The 18,475-nt window shown below is 46.7% G+C and overlaps 1 protein-coding gene across 9 annotated transcripts in view; it reads right to left on the bottom strand.

The window, feature by feature from the left end:
* LOC109881399 (protein phosphatase 1 regulatory subunit 12A-like) overlaps window positions 1–18,475 on the bottom strand; it is a 74,270-nt gene that overhangs the window by 47,380 nt on the left and 8,415 nt on the right. For all 9 annotated transcript variants that reach the window (XM_031832931.1, XM_031832929.1, XM_031832932.1 and 6 more), the window contains exons 2-7: window positions 12,203–12,333; window positions 10,707–10,825; window positions 9,540–9,696; window positions 7,946–8,090; window positions 7,268–7,342; window positions 3,273–3,358 (exon numbers count right to left, since the gene is read on the bottom strand). In XM_031832931.1, the coding sequence (XP_031688791.1) occupies window positions 3,273–3,358; window positions 7,268–7,342; window positions 7,946–8,090; window positions 9,540–9,696; window positions 10,707–10,825; window positions 12,203–12,333 (713 nt within the window). The remainder of the gene's footprint in view (window positions 1–3,272; window positions 3,359–7,267; window positions 7,343–7,945; window positions 8,091–9,539; window positions 9,697–10,706; window positions 10,826–12,202; window positions 12,334–18,475) is intronic.

Below are 18,475 nucleotides of genomic sequence, written 5' to 3'. Positions count from 1 at the left end.
TAACAGAGACGGGTCATTAAAAGAGAGGGGTCAGTAATAGAGAGGGGTCAGTAACAGAGACGGGTCAGTCAGTAAGAGACGGGTCAGTCAGTAACAAAAGGGTCAGTCAGTAAGAGACAGGTCAGTCAGTAACAGAAGGGTCAGTCAGTAAGAGAAGGGTCAGTCAGTAAGAGAAGGGTCAGTCAGTAAGAGAAGGGTCAGTAAGAGAAGGGTCAGTCAGTAAGAGAAGGGTCAGTCAGTAAGAGAAGGGTCAGTCAGTAAGAGAAGGGTCAGTCAGTAAATGAAGGGTCAGTCAGTAACAGAAGGGTCAGTCAGTAAGAGACGGGTCAGTCAGTAACAGAAGGGTCAGTCAGTAAGAGACGGGTCAGTCAGTAAGAGAAGGGTCAGTTAGTAAGAGACGGGTCAGTCAGTAAGAGAAGGGTCAGTCAGTAAGAGACGGATCAGTAGCAGAAATGGGTCAGTAACAGAGACGGGTCAGTCAGTAAGAGACGGGTCAGTCAGTAAGAGATGGGTCAGTCAGTAAGAGAAGGGTCAGTCAGTAAGAGAAGGGTCAGTAACAGAGACGGGTCAGTCAGTAACAGAAGGGTCAGTCAGTAAGAGACGGGTCAGTCAGTAACAGAAGGGTCAGTCAGTAACAGAAGGGTCAGTCAGTAAGAGACGGGTCAGTCAGTAACAGAAGGGTCAGTCAGTAAGAGACGGGTTAGTAACAGAGACGGGTCAGTAACAGAGACGGGTCAGTCAGTAAGAGACGGTCAGTCACAGAGACGGGTCAGTCAGTAACAGAGACGGGTCAGTCAGTAACAGAGACGGGTCAGTCAGTAAGAGACGGGTCAGTCAGTAAGAGACGGGTCAGTCATTAAGAGACGGGTCAGTCAGTAAGAGAAGGGTCAGTCAGTAACAGAAGGGTCAGTAACAGAGAGGGGTCAGTAACAGAGACGGGTCAGTAACAGAGACGGGTCATTAAAAGAGAGGGGTCAGTAACAGAAAGGGGTCAGTAACAGAGACGGGTCAGTCAGTAAGAGACGGGTCAGTCAGCAAGAGACGGGTCAGTCAGTAACAAAAGGGTCAGTCAGTAAGAGACAGGTCAGTCAGTAAGAGAAGGGTCAGTCAGTAACAGAAGGGTCAGTCAGTAACAGAAGGGTCAGTCAGTAAGAGAAGGGTCAGTCAGTAAGAGAATGGTCGGTCAGTAAGAGAAGGGTCAGTCAGTAAGAGAAGGGTCAGTCAGTAAGAGAAGGGTCAGTCAGTAAGAGAAGGGTCAGTCAGTAACAGAAGGGTCAGTCAGTAAGAGAAGGGTCAGTCAGTAACAGAAGGGTCAGTCAGTAAGAGACGGGTCAGTCAGTAACAGAAGGGTCAGTCAGTAAGAGAAGGGTCAGTAACAGAGATGGGTCAGTAACAGAGACGGGTCAGTAACAGAGAAGGGTCAGTAACAGAGAAGGGTCAGTAACAGAGACGGGTCAATCAGTAAGAGACGGGTCAGTCAGTAAGAGACGCGTCAGTCAGTAAGAGAAGGGTCAGTCAGTAACAGAAGGGTCAGTCAGTAAGAGACGGGTCAGTAACAGAGAGGGGTCAGTGACAGAGAGGGGTCAGTGACAGAGAGGGGTCAGTAACAGAGACGGGTCATTAAAAGAGAGGGGTCAGTAACAGAGACGGGTCAGTCAGTAACAGAGACGGGTCAGTCAGTAAGAGACGGGTCAGTCAGTAAGAGACGGGTCAGTCAGTAAGAGACAGGTCAGTCAGTAAGAGAAGGGTCAGTCAGTAACAGAAGGGTCAGTCAGTAACAGAAGGGTCAGTCAGTAAGAGAAGGGTCAGTCAGTAAGAGAAGGGTCAGTCAGTAAGAGAAGGGTCAGTCAGTAACAGAAGGGTCAGTCAGTAACAGAAGGGTCAGTCAGTAAAAGAAGGGTCAGTCAGTAACAGAAGGGTCAGTCAGTAACAGAAGGGTCAGTCAGTAAGAGACGGGTCAGTCAGTAAGAGAAGGGTCAGTCAGTAACAGAAGGGTCAGTCAGTAAGAGACGGGTCAGTCAGTAACAGAAGGGTCAGTCAGTAAGAGACGGGTCAGTAACAGAGACGGGTCAGTAACAGAGACGGGTCAGTAACAGAGACGGGTTAGTAACAGAGACGGGTCAGTCAGTAAGAGACGGGTCAGTCAGTAAGAGACGGGTCAGTAACAGAGAGGGGTCAGTAACAGAGACGGGTCAGTAACAGAGACGGGTCAGTAACAGAGACGGGTCAGTAACAGAGACGGGTCAGTAACAGAGACGGGTCAGTAACAGAGACGGGTCAGTAACAGAGACGGGTCAGTAACAGAGAGGGGTCAGTAACAGAGAGGGGTCAGTAACATAGACGGGTCAGTCAGTAAGAGACGGGTCAGTCAGTAAGGGACGGGTCAGTCAGTAACAAAAGGGTCAGTCAGTAAGAGACAGGTCAGTCAGTAAGAGAAGGGTCAGTCAGTAACAGAAGGGTCAGTCAGTAAGAGAAGGGTCAGTCAGTAAGAGAAGGGTCAGTCAGTAAGAGAAGGGTCAGTCAGTAACAGACGGGTCAGTCAGTAAAAGAAGGGTCAGTCAGTAACAGAAGGGTCAGTCAGTAAGAGACGGGTCAGTCAGTAAGAGAAGGGTCAGTCAGTAACAGAAGGGTCAGTCAGTAAGAGACGGGTCAGTCAGTAACATAAGGGTCAGTCAGTAAGAGACGGGTCAGTAACAGAAAGGGGTCAGTAACAGAGACGGGTCAGTCAGTAAGAGACGGGTCAGTCAGTAAGAGACGGGTCAGTCAATAAGAGACGGGTCAGTCAATAAGAGAAGGGTCAGTCAATAAGAGAAGGGTCAGTCAATAAGAGAAGGGTCAGTCAATAAGAGAAGGGTCAGTCAGTAACAAAAGGGTCAGTCAGTAAGAGAAGGGTCAGTCAGTAAGAGACGGGTCAGTAACAGAGAGGGGTCAGTAACAGAGAGGGGTCAGTCAGTAAGAGACGGGTCAGTAACAGAGACGGGTCAGTCAGTAAGAGACGGGTCAGTAACAGAGACGGGTCAGTAACAGAGACGGGTCAGTCAGTAAGAGACGGGTCAGTAACAGAGACGGGTCAGTCAGTAAGAGATGGGTCAGTAACAGAGACGGGTCAGTAACAGAGACGGGTCAGTAACAGAGAGGGGTCAGTAACAGAGACAGGTCAGTAACAGAGACGGGTCAGTCACAGAAACGGGTCAGTCACAGAAACGGGTCAGTCACAGAAACGGGTCAGTCAGAGAGATGGGTCAGTAACAGAGACATGCTGGGGCACTGACCTGCGTGGTCTAACTGGTGCCATATTGATAGAAGGACTGGTTTCAATGACCGGAGGCTGGGACAGCTTGGCTTTCTCTGTACGCAACTACAGAGAGAGACACAGAGTAAATACACAGGAAGAGCTATACAGAGATATATACATTGATAAACTATTTATATATATTTACATATACACATATACAGTGGGGCAAAAAAATTGTGCAAGTTCTCCCACTTAAAAAGATGAGAGAGGCCTGTAATTTTCATCATAGGTACACTTCAACTATGACAGACAAAATGAGCCAAAAATTCCATGAAATCCGTGAAAAACGCATGTCAAAGATTTTATAAATTGATTTGAATTTTAATGAGGGAAATATGTATTTGACCCCCTTTTCAATCAGAAAGATTTCTGGCTCCCAGGTGTCTTTTATACAGGTAACTCTTAAAGGGAGTGCTCCTAATCTCAGTTTGTTACCTGTATAAAAGACACCTGTCCACAGAAGCAATCAATCAGATTCCAAACTCTCCACCATGGCCAAGACCAAAGAGCTCTCCAAGGATGTCAGGGACAAGATTGTAGACCTACACAAGGCTGGAATGGGCTACAAGACCATCGCCAAGCAGCTTGGTGAGAAGGTGACAACAGTTGGTGCGATTATTCGCAAATGGAAGAAACACAAAAGAACTGTCAATCTCCCTCGGCCTGGGGCCCCATGCAGGATCTCACCTCGTGGAGTTGCAATGATCATGAGAACGGTGAGGAATCAGCCCAGAACTACACGGGAGGATCTGGTCAATGACCTCAAGGCAGCTGGGACCATAGTCACCAAGAAAACAATTGGTAACAGACTACGCCGTGAAGGACTGAAATCCTCCAGCGCCCGCAAGGTCCCCCTGCTCAAGAAAGCACATATACATGCCCGTCTGAAGTTTGAATCATTCAGATGTTCATTGGCAGAGGACAACTGGGTGAAAGTATTGTGGTCAGATGAGACCAAAATGGAGCTCTTTGGCATCAACTCAACTCGCCGTGTTTGGAGGGGGAGGAATGCTGCCTATGACCCCAAGAATATCATCCCCACCCTCAAACATGGAGATGGAAACATTATGCTTTGGGGGTGTTTTTCTGTTAAGGGGACAGGACAACTTCACTGCATCAAAGGGACGATGGACGGGGCCATGTACCGTCAAATATTGGGTGAGAACCTCCTTCCCTCAGCCAGGGCATTGAAAATGGGTCGTGGATGGTTATTCCAGCATGACAATGACCCAAAACACACGGCCAAGGCAACAAAGGAGTGGCTCAAGAAGAAGCACATTAAGGCCTAGCCAGTCACCAGACCTTAATCCCAGAGAAAATCCGTGGAGGGAGCTGAAGGTTCGAGTTGCCAAACGTCAGCCTCGAAACCTTAATGACTTGGAGAAGATCTGCAAAGAGGAGTGGGACAAAAACCCTCCTGAGATGTGTGAAAACCTGGTGGCCAACTACAAGAACCGTCTGACCTCTGTGATTGCCAACAAGGGTTTTGCCACAAAGTACTAAGTCATGTTTTGCAGAGGGGTCAAATACTTATTTCCCCCATTAAAATACAAATCAATTTATAACGTTGTTATTCTGGATTTTTTTGTTGTTATTCTGTCTCTCACTGTTCAAATAAACCGACCATTAAAATTATAGACTGATCATTTCTTCGTCAGTGGGCAAAAGTACAAAATCAGCAGGGGATCAAATACTTTCTTTACCTCACTGTATATACACACATATATATATATATATATATATATATATACACAATACCAGTCAAAAGTTTGGACACACCTACTCATTTCAGGGTTGTCTTTATTTTTACTATTTTCTACATTGTAGAATAATAGTGAAGACATCACAACTATGAAATAACACATATGGAATCATGTAGTAACCAAAAAAAACTGTTAAACAAATCAAAATATATTTCATATTTGAGATTCTTCAAAGTAGCCTTCCTTTGCCTTGATGACAGCTTTGCACACTCTTGGCATTCTCTCAACCAGCTTCATAAGGCACCTGGAATGCATTTCAATTAACAGGTGTGCCTTGTTAAAATGTTAATTTGTGGAATTTCTTTCCTTCTTAATGCATTTGAGGCAATCAGTTGTGTTGCGACAATGTAAGGGTGATATACAGAACATAGCTCTATTTGGTAAAATACCAAGTCCATATAATGACAAGAACAGCTCAAATAAGCAAAGAGCAACGACAGTGACATCACAACGACAGTGACATCACAACGACAGTGACATCACAACGACAGTGACATCACAACGACAGTGACATCACAACGACAGTGACATCACAACGACATCATCACTTTAATAAGACATGAAGGTCAGTTAATGGGGAAAATTTCAAGAACTTTTAAGGTTTCTTCAAGTGCAAAAACCATCAAGTGTTATGATGAAACTGGCACTCATGAGGACCGCCAGAGGAAAGGAAGACCCAGAGTTACCTCTGCTGCAGAGGATAAGTTCATTACAGTTAACTGGCTCTCATGAGGACCGCCAGAGGAAAGGAAGACCCAGAGTTACCTCTGCTGCAGAGGATAAGTTCATTACAGTTAACTGGCTCTCATGAGGACCGCCAGAGGAAAGGAAGACCCAGAGTTACCTCTGCTGCAGAGGATACGTTCATTAGAGTTACCTGCTTCACAGAGTCCAAGTAACAGACACATCTCAACATCAACTGTTCAAAGGAGACTGTGTGAATCAGGCCTTCATGGTCGAATTGCTGCAAAGAAACCACTACTAAAGGACACCAATAATAATTGGCTTGCTTGGTATAAGAAACACGAGCAATGGACATTAGACCGGTGGAAATCTGTCCTTTGGTCTGGTGAATCCAAATTTGAGATTTTTGGTTCCAACCGCCATGTCTTTGTGAGAAGCAGAGTAGGTGAACGGACGATCTCCGCATGTGTGGTTCCCATCGTGAAGCATGGAGGAGGTGGTGTTATGATGTGGGTGTGCTTTACTGGTGAAACTGTCTGTGATTTATTTAAAATTCAATGCACACTTAACCAGCATGGCTACCACAGCATTCTGCAGCGTTACGCCATCCCATCTTGTTTGCGCATAGTGGGACAATCATTTGTTTTTCAACAGGACAATAACCCAACACACCTCCAGGCTGTGTAAGGGCTATTTGACCAAGAAGGAGAGTGATGGAGTGCTGCATCAGATGACCTGGCCTCCACAATCACCTGACCTAAACCCAATTGGGATGGTTTGGGATGAGTTGGACCGCAGAGTGAAGAAAAAGCAGCCAATAAGTGCTCAGCATATGTGGGAACTCCTTCAAGACGGTTGGAAAAGCTTTCCAGGTGAAGCTGGTTGAGAGAATGCCAAGAGTGTGAAAAGCTGTCATCAAGGCAAAGGAAGGCTACTTTGAAGAACCTAAAATATATATATATATATTTTTTGCACGTTTTTGGTTACTACATGATTCCATATGTGTTGTTTCATAGTTTTGACTGGTACTGTAATATATTTCAATGAACCACAGAACACAACACACTTCAGTAGGACAGGACAATGAAGACACAGTAAAGGTCAAAAGCCAACACAATGTTTGGATAGAGACATAAATAGGGAAAGAATTCAACCAGTGGCATGCTGAGAGAGAGAGAGAGAGAGAGAGAGACAGAGAGACAGAGAGAGAGAGAGAGACAGATATAGACAGAGGGAGAGAGACAGACAGAGACAGACAGACAGACAGACAGACAAAGTGAGAGAGACAGAGAGACAGAGAGAGAGAGCAGAGACAGAGAGAAAGCGAGAGAGAGACAGACAGAGGGACAGACAGAGAGAGAAAGTGAGTGAGAGAGAGAGCAGAGACAGAGAGAAAGCGAGAGACAGAGAGAAAGCGAGAGACAGAGAGAAATCATGTACTCTAGCTATATAAGGTCACTCAGAGATAGAGGTAGCGCCCCATATAGGGAATAGGGTGGCATTTGGGACATAAACAGAGACTCACAGCGTTCTGTTTCTTAGTCAGCTGCTCCAGAGTGTCCACTAGGGTGTCATCTGCTACCTCTATAGGGGTTTGTCCCTGGAACAAGGACACACATGGTTTAAGTAGAGCACCAGAGTCCACTAGGGTGTCATCTGCTACCTCTATAGGGGTTTGTCCCTGGAACAAGGACACACATTCACTGTAATACATGTCATTTAACATAGTGTGTCCCAAATGGCACCCTATTATAGTGCACTACTTTTTTTTGCACTATATAGGGAATAGGGTGCCATGTGAGATGTTGACATTATCAATGCCTGTTGAGTCAGAATGTAGTAGAGGTGTTACTCTGCCGGACTGAGCTTCACTCTGTGTGTGTGTGTGTGTGTGTGTGTGAGTACATCAGTGTGTGTGTGTGTGTGTGTGTGTGTGTGTGTGTGTGTGTGTGTGTGAGAGAGTACATCAGTGTGTGTGTGTGTGTGAGAGAGTACATCAGTGTGTGTGTGTGAGAGTACATCAGTGTGTGTGTGTGTGTGTGTGTGTGTGTGTGTGTGTGTGTGTGTGTGTGTGTGAGAGAGTACATCAGTGTGTGTGTGTGTGTGTGTGTGTGTGTGTGTGTGTGTGTGTGTGTGTGTGTGTGTGTGTGTGTGTGTGTGTGAGAGAGAGTACATCAGTGTGTGTGTCTCATCTCCAACTCACCACGTTGTTGAGAGCAGCCATGTCACACAGGTTGTCAGCCAGCAGAGAACACACCTCCTGCTGTCCCCAGTGAGCTGCAGCATGCAGGGCTGTCCAGCCATCCACATCACCACTGTCCAAATCCAGACCACACTGGAGCAGGACCCTGTGGGGGGGTTGAATAGATAGAGGTGATAGAGAGGAAACACGAGGACGGCAGGACAACAGGACACGAGGACGGGAGGACAAGAAGACAACAGGATGGGAGGACACGAGGACGGGAGGACAAGAAGACACGAGGACGGGAGGACAAGAAGACACGAGGACGGGAGGACACGAGAACAACAGGATGGGAGGACACGAGGACGGGAGGACAAGAAGACACGAGGACGGGAGGACACGAGAACAACAGGATGGGAGGACACGAGGACAACAGGATGGGAGAACACGAGGACAACAGGATGGGAGGACACGAGGACAACAGGATGGGAGGACACGAGGATGGGAGGACAAGAACCACACGAGGATGGGAGGACAAGAAGACACGAGGATGGGGAGGACAAGAAGACATGAGGATGGGGAGGACAAGAGGCCACGAGGATGGGAGGACAAGAACCACACAAGGATGGGAGGACAAGAGGACATGAGGACAACAGGACAGGAGGACAACAGGACAGGAGGACGGGAGGACACAAGGATGGGAGGACAAGAACCACACGAGGACGGGAGGACATGAGGACAACAGGACATGAGGACAACAGGACAACCGGATGGGAGGACAACAGGACAGGAGGAAGGGAGGACACGAGGACAACATGACAGGAGGATGACTAACAGCAGCTGTTTGCTGGTCTACTGTGGTACAAAACTAGGTACACCAAAGACACAGTGGCAGCAGGTCAGGTTATTATCTCTGGCCATGTCCCAGATCAGAACGGTTTGCACTTTAGGAGCAATGGTGTTGTCTAAAATGAGCACTCTCTAAAACAAATGAGCACTCTCTAAAACAAATGAGCACTCTCTAAAACAAATGAGCACTCTCTAAAACAAATGAGCACTCTCTAAAACAAATGAGCACTCTCTAAAACAAATGAGCACTCTCTAAAACAAATGAGCACTCTCTAAAACAAAAGAGCACTCTCCAAAAAAAAGAGCACTCTCCCAAAAAAAGAGCACTCTCTAAAAAAATGAGCACACAAAAAAAATGAGCACTCTAAAAAAAGAGCACTCTTAAAAAAAATGAGCACTCTAAAACAAATCGCAGTCTAGCACCTGACTCGCCGACTAGCACCTGACTCGCCGTCTAGCACCTGACTCGCCGACTAGCACCTGACTCGCCGACTAGCACCTGACTCGCCGTCTAGCACCTGACTCGCCAACTAGCACCTGACTCGCCGACTAGCACCTGACTCGCCGACTAGCACCTGACTCGTCATCTAGCACCTGACTCGCACCCAACTCGCCGTCTAGCACCTGACTCGCCGACTAGCACCTGACTCGTCGACTAGCACCTGACTCGCCGACTAGCACCTGACTCGCCGACTAGCACCTGACTCGCCGACTAGCACCTGACTCGCCGACTAGCACCTGACTCGCCGACTAGCACCCGACTCACTTCATGACCTCTATGTAGCCCTTGGCCGCGGCCACGTGCAGCGCTGTGGCATTGGTGTTGGGGTGAGGTGTCAGCACGCCACTTCCTGCCAGCACCGCGTTGGCATCCGCCAGCATCACCCGCTCCTCTTCCCTCCTCGCCAGATCTACATCCACCCCTGGGGACAGAGAGAGACGGACATAGTTAGGGACACACACAGAGAGGAGATTAAATAAAGGCTAAATTGAGAGAGGGAAAGTAATAATCTGTGTATTCTCTGTTGGTGAGTCGGTCAAAAAAAAAAATATTTTACAGAAACCGATACCTTTTAAAGATTATTCGATGATGGTTAAATCAGGACTTGTCACCTTGTAAAAAACAGTAGTAATCCCCCAGCATTTGCCTTTGATTATCAACACTGACAATTTGTCAACATAATATATCTTAAAGCCTAATATTACATATTTTTTTTAAATACATATTTTCCTGTCATATATTATTTTTATTCCTAATTATGCCCGTTTCTGATTTTGTTTCAGAATCTTAAAAAGATTCATTCTAACCATGACGTAAAATCCAGCAATTGCAGTAGGAGCAGCACTAATGACATTTAGTTACGTCACAATATCACAAGGACGTGGAATTCAATAGCAGGTGTTATTGTGTTTTGTAGGAAGAGAGAAAAGCGTGTACTGTGCTTCTCCGAGGACTGTCGACATGGCTACAAAACAATTCCCTGATAACCTAAAAAAAAAACAGATGGTGAACCTCATTTACCACACGTTTTACTCAGTCCAGCAGCCACGTTATGTAACACGCAGACTACATAAACATTCATAGTTACCCTGCTTCTAGATCGCTCAATTCAAATGTAGCCTACATAGACACAACATAAGTTCATATCTTTCTAGATCTCTTCAAATGTAGCCTACATAGACACTACATAACAGATCATATCATGTTTCTAGATCTCTTCAAATGTAGCCTACATAGACACTACATAACAGATCATATCATGTTTCTAGATCTCTTCAAATGTAGCCTACATAGACACTACATAACAGATCATATCATGTTTCTTGATCTCTCTTCAGATGTAGCCTACATTGACAATATATAACACTTCTTATGGTTCTAGATCTCTCTCTTCAAATGTAGCCTACATAGACCCTACATAACAGTTCATACCTTGTTTCTTGATCTCTCCCTTCAGCAGTCTCTCCATAGCATCCTCAGTGGCAACATCCAGAGGAAGCTCTCCTTCACTGTTCACTGCCCCCACACGTGCACCGTGCTCTATCAGGTACCTGCAACATACACACATATTATAAAGGTTCCTACACACAGAACGGTTCCCACACCCAGAAAGGTTCCTACACACAGAACGGTTCCCACACACAGAACGGTTCCGACACCAAGCACAGAAAGGTTCCTAGTCTACGCAGAATGGTTCCTAGTCCACGCAGGAAAGTTCCTAGTCCACACAGAAAGGTTCCTAGTCCACACAGAAAGGTTCCTAGTCCACACAGAAAGGTTCCTAGTCTACACAGAAAGGTTCCTAGTCCACACAGAAAGGTTCCTAGTCCACACAGAAAGGTTCCTAGTCCACACAGAAAGGTTCCTAGTCCACACAGAAAGGTTCCTAGTCCACACAGAAAGGTTCCTAGTCCACACAGAAAGGTTCCTAGTCCACACAGAAAGGTTCCTAGTCCACACAGAAAGGTTCCTAGTCCACACAGAAAGGTTCCTAGTCCACACAGAAAGGTTCCTAGTCCACACAGAAAGGTTCCTAGTCCACACAGAAAGGTTCCTAGTCCACACAGAAAGGTTCCTAGTCCACACAGAAAGGTTCCTAGTCCACACAGAAAGGTTCCTAGTCCACACAGAAAGGTTCCTAGTCTACACAGAAAGGTTCCTAGTCCACACAGAAAGGTTCCTAGTCCACACAGAAAAGTTCCTAGTCTACACAGAAAGGGTTTCTAGTCCACCCAGAAAGGTTCCTAGTCCACACAGAAAGGTTTCTAGTCCACACAGAAAGGTTTCTAGTCCACACAGAAAGGTTTCTAGTCCACACAGAAAGGTTTCTAGTCCACACAGAAAGGTTTCTAGTCCACACAGAAAGGTTTCTAGTCTACACAGCTATACATGTACACAGAGAGAACGAGCTCGGGAATTGAAGTTCATCAGATATGATCATCAGCTGTGTAGATGTGTTAGTGCTGACGTTACCTCTCATGGTCATGCTATTTACTGCCAGACGGTGTGAGACCATGACCATAGGAGTTGGCTATTCAGAACAAACAGATACCCATCAGCTATCAGGCTGCAGTACACACTCAAAATGTCACTTTTTGGTGTACTATTGTATAGTAACATTACACAGCATCACATCTATGTCAATGTATAGTACAGTTCAGTAGTGTCTCTTATCCTTTTGCTGAGGACACAAATGGGTGTACATCGTTTTTTTTTGCCCTAATACGAACACATCTGATTTCACTAATCAAAGACATTGATGATGAGTTGATTAGTGGAATCGTCTGTGTAGTCCTAGGGGGGGGGGGGGGGGGGATCTACAATGTGCATCCATTTGGGACGAAGAAACACAGGTATGATGTTCGTCTGTGTAGCGTCCCCAGGACGAAGAAGGTATGACGTAACATTAGAGAAGAGAGAGGACCCACTTGGTGATTTGTATGAACCCACAGGAGGCAGCAGCGTGGAGGGGAGTCCACCCCTCGTTGTCCCCCCGGTTCACATCACTCCCACTCTCCACCAGGAACTGGACCATCTCTGCATTCTCATCTATACACGCCTGGAGAAGACAGGAGACATGATCAAACTGAATCAGACTGGACAGGATACACATTATCAAACACTGAATCAGACTGGACAGGAGACACATGATCAAACTGAATCAGACTGGACAGGATACACATTATCAAACACTGAATCAGACTGGACAGGAGACACATGATCAAACTGAATCAGACTGGACAGGAGACATGATCAACTCTGAATCAGACTGGACAGGAGACATGATCAACTCTGAATCAGACAGGACAGGAGACACATGATCAAACTCTGAATCAGACTGGACACACACGATCAAATGCTGAATCAGACTGGACAGGAGACATGATCAACTCTGAATCAGACTGGACAGGAGACACATGATCAAACTCCGAATCAGACTGGACAGGAGACATGATCAAACTCTGAATCAGACAGGACAGGAGACACATGATCAAACTCTGAATCAGACAGGACAGGAGACACATGATCAAACTCTGAATCAGACAGGACAGGAGACACATGATCAAACTCTGAATCAGACAGGACAGGAGACACATGATCAAACTCTGAATCAGACAGGACAGGAGACACATGATCAAACTCTGAATCAGACAGGACAGGAGACACATGATCAAACTCTGAATCAGACAGGACAGGAGACACATGATCAAAGTCTGAATCAGACTGGACAGGAGACACATGATCAAAGTCTGAATCAGACTGGACAGGAGACACATGATCAAAGTCTGAATCAGACTGGACAGGAGACACATGATCAAACACTGAATCAGACTGGACAGGAGACACATGATCAAACTCTGAATCAGACAGGACAGGAGACATGATCAAACTCTGAATCAGACAGGACAGGAGACACATGATCAAAAGCTGAATCTTGACACATTGATTAAAACACTTTTTCTCATCCTAGAGATTGTCCATAGATATGAGGTTCCAATGTCTAAGTGGGTTAGTGGGTTGAAGCAGGGTGTTAGAAACACCAGGGTTGTTGGTTCAACTCCAAGATGAATAAATACAGTCACTATCAATGTTTGCATTTGTGTCTCTTTGGATTAAAATAAGCAGCTAAATTAGCATATTTCTTCTTCTGGACTAATATGGACTATATGAGGCAGTAGCCTGACTGTGTAGGGCAGTAGTATGACTACTGTGGACTATGTAGGGCAGTGGTCTGACTATGTAGGGCAGTGGTCTGACTATGTAGGGCAGTGGTCTGACTATGTAGGGCAGTGGTCTGACTATGTAGGGCAGTGGTCTGACTATGTAGGGCTGTGGTCTGGCTATGTAGGGCAGTGGTCTGACTATGTAGGGTAGTGGTCTGACAATGTAGGAAAGTAGTCTGACTATATAGGGCAGTAGTCTGACTATATAGGGCAGTAGTCTGACTATATAGGGCAGCAGTCTGACTATATAGGGCAGTAGTCTGACTATATGGGGCAGCAGTCCGACTATATAGGGCAGTAGTCCGACTATATAGGGCAGTAGTCTGACTACTGTGGACTATGTAGGGCAGTAGTCTGCCTGCCGGGGACTACGTAGGGCAGTAGTCTGCCTACAGGGGACTACATAGGGCAATGGTCTGACTACTGTGGACTATGTAGGGCAGTAGTCTGACTACTGTGGACTATATAGGCCAGTAGTCTGACTATATAGGGCAGTAGTCTGCCTACTGTGGACTATGTAGGGCAGTAATCTGGCAACTGTGGACTATGTCGGGCAGTAGTCTGCCAACTGTGGACTATGTCGGGCAGTAGTCTGCCAACTGTGGACTATGTCGGGCAGTAGTCTGCCAACTGTGGACTATATAAGGCAGTAGTCTGCCTACCGGGGACTACGTAGGGCAGTAGTCTGACTACTGTGGACTACATAGGGCAGTGGTCTGACTATATAGGGCAGTAGTCTGACTACTGTGGACTATGTAGGGAAGTAGTCTGACTACTGTGGACTATATAGGGCAATAGTCTGCCTACTGTGGACTATGTAGGGCAGTAGTCTGAGTAATGTGGACTACATAGGGTAGTGGTCTGACAATGTAGGAAAGTAGTCTGACTACTGTGGACTATGTAGGGAAGTAGTCTGACTACTGTGGACTATATAGGGCAATAGTCTGCCTACTGTGGACTATGTAGGGCAGTAGTCTGAGTAATGTGGACTATATATGGCAGTAGTCTGACTAATGTGGACTACATAGGGCAGTAGTCTGCCAACTGTGGACTATGTAGGGCAGTAGTCTGACTACCGTGGACTACATAGGGTAGTGGTCTGACAATGTAGGAAAGTAGTCTGACTACTGTGGACTATGTAGGGAAGTAGTCTGACTACTGTGGACTATATAGGGCAATAGTCTGCCTACTGTGGACTATGTAGGGCAGTAGTCTGAGTAATGTGGACTATATATGGCAGTAGTCTGACTAATGTGGACTACATAGGGAAGTAGTCTGCCAACTGTGAACTATGTAGGGCAGTAGTCTGACTACCGTGGACTACATAGGGTAGTGGTCTGACAATGTAGGAAAGTAGTCTGACTATATAGGGCAGTAGTCTGACTATATAGGGCAGTAGTCTGACTATACAGGGCAGTAGTCTGACTATACAGGGCAGTAGTCTGACTATATAGGGCAGTAGTCTGACTACCGTGGACTACATAGGGCAGTGGTCTCACAATGTAGGAAAGTAGTCTGACTATATAGGGCAGTAGTCTGACTACTGTGGACTATGTCGGGCAGTAGTCTGCCAACTGTGGACTATGTAGGGCAAGAGTCTGCCAACTGTGGACTATGTAGGGCAGTAGTCTGACTAATGTGGACTATGTAGGGCAGTAGTCTGCCTACTGTGGACTATGTAGGGCAGTAGACTGCCTACTGTGGACTACATAGGGCAGTAGTCTGACTATGTAGGGCAGTAGTCTGACTATGTAGGGCAGTAGTCTGACTGTGTAGGGCAGTAGTCAGACTATGTAGGGCAGTATCCTGACTATATAGGGCAGTAGTCTGACTACGTAGGGCAGTATCCTGACTATATAGGGCAGTAGTCTGACTACTGTGGACTATGTAAGGCAGTGGTCTGACTACTGTGGACTATGTAGGGCAGTAGTCTGCCTACCGGGGACTACGTAGGGCAGCAGTCTGACTACTGTGGACTACATAGGGCAGTGGTCTGACTATATAGGGCAGTAGTCTGACTATATAGGGCAGTAGTCTGACTATATAGGGCAGTAGTCTGACTGCTGTGGACTATGTAGGGCAGTAGTCTGACTACTGTGGACTATGTCGGGCAATAGTCTGCCTACTGTGGACTATGTAGGGCAGTGGTCTGAGTAATGTGGACTATATATGGCAGTAGTCTGACTAATGTGGACTATGTAGGGCAGTAGTCTGCCAACTGTGGACTATGTAGGGCAGTCGTCTGACTAATGTGGACTATATATGGCAGCAGTCTGACTAATGTGGACTATGTAGGGCGGTAGTCTGCCTACTGTGGACTATGTAGGGCAGTAGTCTGCCTACTGTGGACTACGTAGGGCAGTAGTCAGACTATGTAGGGCAGTAGTCTGACTATGTAGGGCAGTAGTCTGACTATGCAGGGCAGTAGTCAGACTATGCAGGGCAGTAGTAAGTCTACGTAGGGCAGTAGTCTGACTACTGTGGACTATATAGGGCAGTCGTGTGACTACATAGGGCAGTAGTCTGACTACTGTGGACTATATAGGGCAGTCGTGTGACTACATAGGGCAGTAGTCTGACTACTGTGGACTACGTAGGGCAGTGGTCTGACTATGTAGGGCAGTAGTCTGACTATATAGGGCAGTAGTCTGACTATATAGGGCAGTAGTCTGACTGCTGTGGACTATGTAGGGCAGTAGTCTGACTACTGTGGACTATGTAGGGCAGTGGTCTGAGTAATGTGGACTATATATGGCAGTAGTTTGACTAATGTGGACTATGTAGGGCAGTAGTCTGCCAACTGTGGACTATGTAGGGCAGTCGTCTGACTAATGTGGACTATATATGGCAGCAGTCTGACTAATGTGGACTATGTAGGGCGGTAGTCTGCCTACTGTGGACTATGTAGGGCAGTAGTCTGCCTACTGTGGACTACGTAGGGCAGTAGTCTGACTATGTAGGGCAGTAGTCTGACTATGTAGGGCAGTAGTCTGACTATGTAGGGCAGTAGTCTGACTATGCAGGGCAGTAGTCTGACTATGCAGGGCAGTAGTCTGACTATGCAGGGCAGTAGTCAGACTATGCAGGGCAGTAGTAAGTCTACGTAGGGCAGTAGTCTGACTACTGTGGACTATATAGGGCAGTCGTGTGACTACATAGGGCAGTAGTCTGACTACTGTGGACTATATAGGGCAGTCGTGTGACTACATAGGGCAGTAGTCTGACTACTGTGGACTACGTAGGGCGGTGGTCTGACTATGTAGGGCAGTAGTCTGACTATATAGGGCAGTAGTCTGACTACTGTGGAGTATGTAGGGCTGGAGTCAGACTATGTAGGGCTGCTCTGACTACCATGGACAATGTAGGGCAGAAGTCTGACTATGTAAGGTAGTAGTCTGCCTCCCGTGGACTATATAGGGCAGTAGTCTGACTACTGTGGAGTATGTAGGGCAGTAGTCTGCCTACTGTGGACTATATAGGGCAGTAGTCTGACTATGTAGGGCAGTAGTCTGACTATGTAGGGCAGTAGTCTGACTATATAGGGCAGTAGTCTGACTACTGTGGAGTATGTAGAGCAGTAGTCTGACTACTGTGGACTACATAGGGCAGTGGTCTGACTATGTAGGGCAGTAGTCTGACTACATAGGGCAGTAGTCTGCCTACTGTGGAGTATGTAGGGCTGCTCTGAGTACTATGGACAATGTAGGGCAGAAGTCTGACTATGTAAGGTAGTAGTGTGCCTACTGTGGAGTATGTAGGGCCGTAGTCTGACTATGTAGTGGAGTATTCTGACTATGTAGGGCAGTAGTCTGACTATATAGGGCAGTAGTCTGCCTACCGTGGACTATACAGGGCAGTAGTCTGACTATGTAGGGCAGTAGTCTGACTATGTAGGGCAGTAGTCTGACTATGTAGGGCAGTAGTCTGACTATGTAGGGCAGTAGTCTGCCTACCGTGGACTATACAGGGCAGTAGTCCGACTATGTAGGGCAGTAGTCTGACTATGTAGGGCAGTAGTCCGCCTATGTAGGGCAGTAGTCTGACTATGTAGGGCGGTAGTCTGCCTATGTAGGGCGGTAGTCTGCCTATGTAGGGCGGTAGTCTGACTATGTAGGGCAGTAATCTGACTATGTAGGGCAGTAGTCCGACTATGCAGGGCAGTAGTCTGACTATGCAGGGCAGTAGTCTGCCTATGTAGGGCAGTAGTCTGCCTATGTAGGGCAGTAGTCTGCCTATGTAGGGCAGTAGTCCGACTATGTAGGGCAGTAGTCCGACTATGTAGGGCAGTAGTCTGACTATGTAGGGCAGTAATCTGACTATGTAGGGCAGTAGTCTGACTATGTAGGGCAGTAGTCTGACTATGTAGGGCAGTAGTCTGACTATGTAGGGCAGTAGTCTGACTATGTAGGGCAGTAGTCTGACTATGCAGGGCAGTAGTCTGACTATGCAGGGCAGTAGGCCGACTATGTAGGGCAGTAGGCCGACTATGTAGGGCAGTAGGCTGACTATGTAGGGCAGTAGGCTGACTATGTAGGGCAGTAGGCTGACTATGTAGGGCAGTAGTCTGACTATGTAGGGCAGTAGTCTGACTATGTAGGGCAGTAGTCTGCCTATGTAGGGCGGTAGTCTGCCTATGTAGGGCAGTAGTCTGACTATGTAGGGCAGTAGTCTGACTATGTAGGGCAGTAGTCTGACTATGTAGGGCAGTAGTCTGCCTATGTAGGGCAGTAGTCTGACTATGTAGGGCGGTAGTCTGACTATGTAGGGCAGTAGTCTGACTATGTAGGGCAGTAGTCTGACTATGTAGGGCAGTAGTCTGACTATGTAGGGCTGCTCTGACTACTTGGCAGACATGAGTAAGTGTTTCTGTTTTATTTCTGTGTCCACTTGATTAGCGGCACCCCTGGATAGCTGACTTTGGGTAGGTAACTCATAAAAAAACAGACTGTTAAAAAAACAGTTTGTCTGTGGGTAGAA

The sequence above is a fragment of the Oncorhynchus kisutch genome, linkage group LG10, assembly GCF_002021735.2.
Source record: "Oncorhynchus kisutch isolate 150728-3 linkage group LG10, Okis_V2, whole genome shotgun sequence".
NCBI classification, from domain to species: domain Eukaryota; kingdom Metazoa; phylum Chordata; class Actinopteri; order Salmoniformes; family Salmonidae; genus Oncorhynchus; species Oncorhynchus kisutch.
The sequence above is the reverse complement of the archived record's forward strand: the minus strand, read 5'-3'. Positions and strand labels throughout refer to the sequence as shown.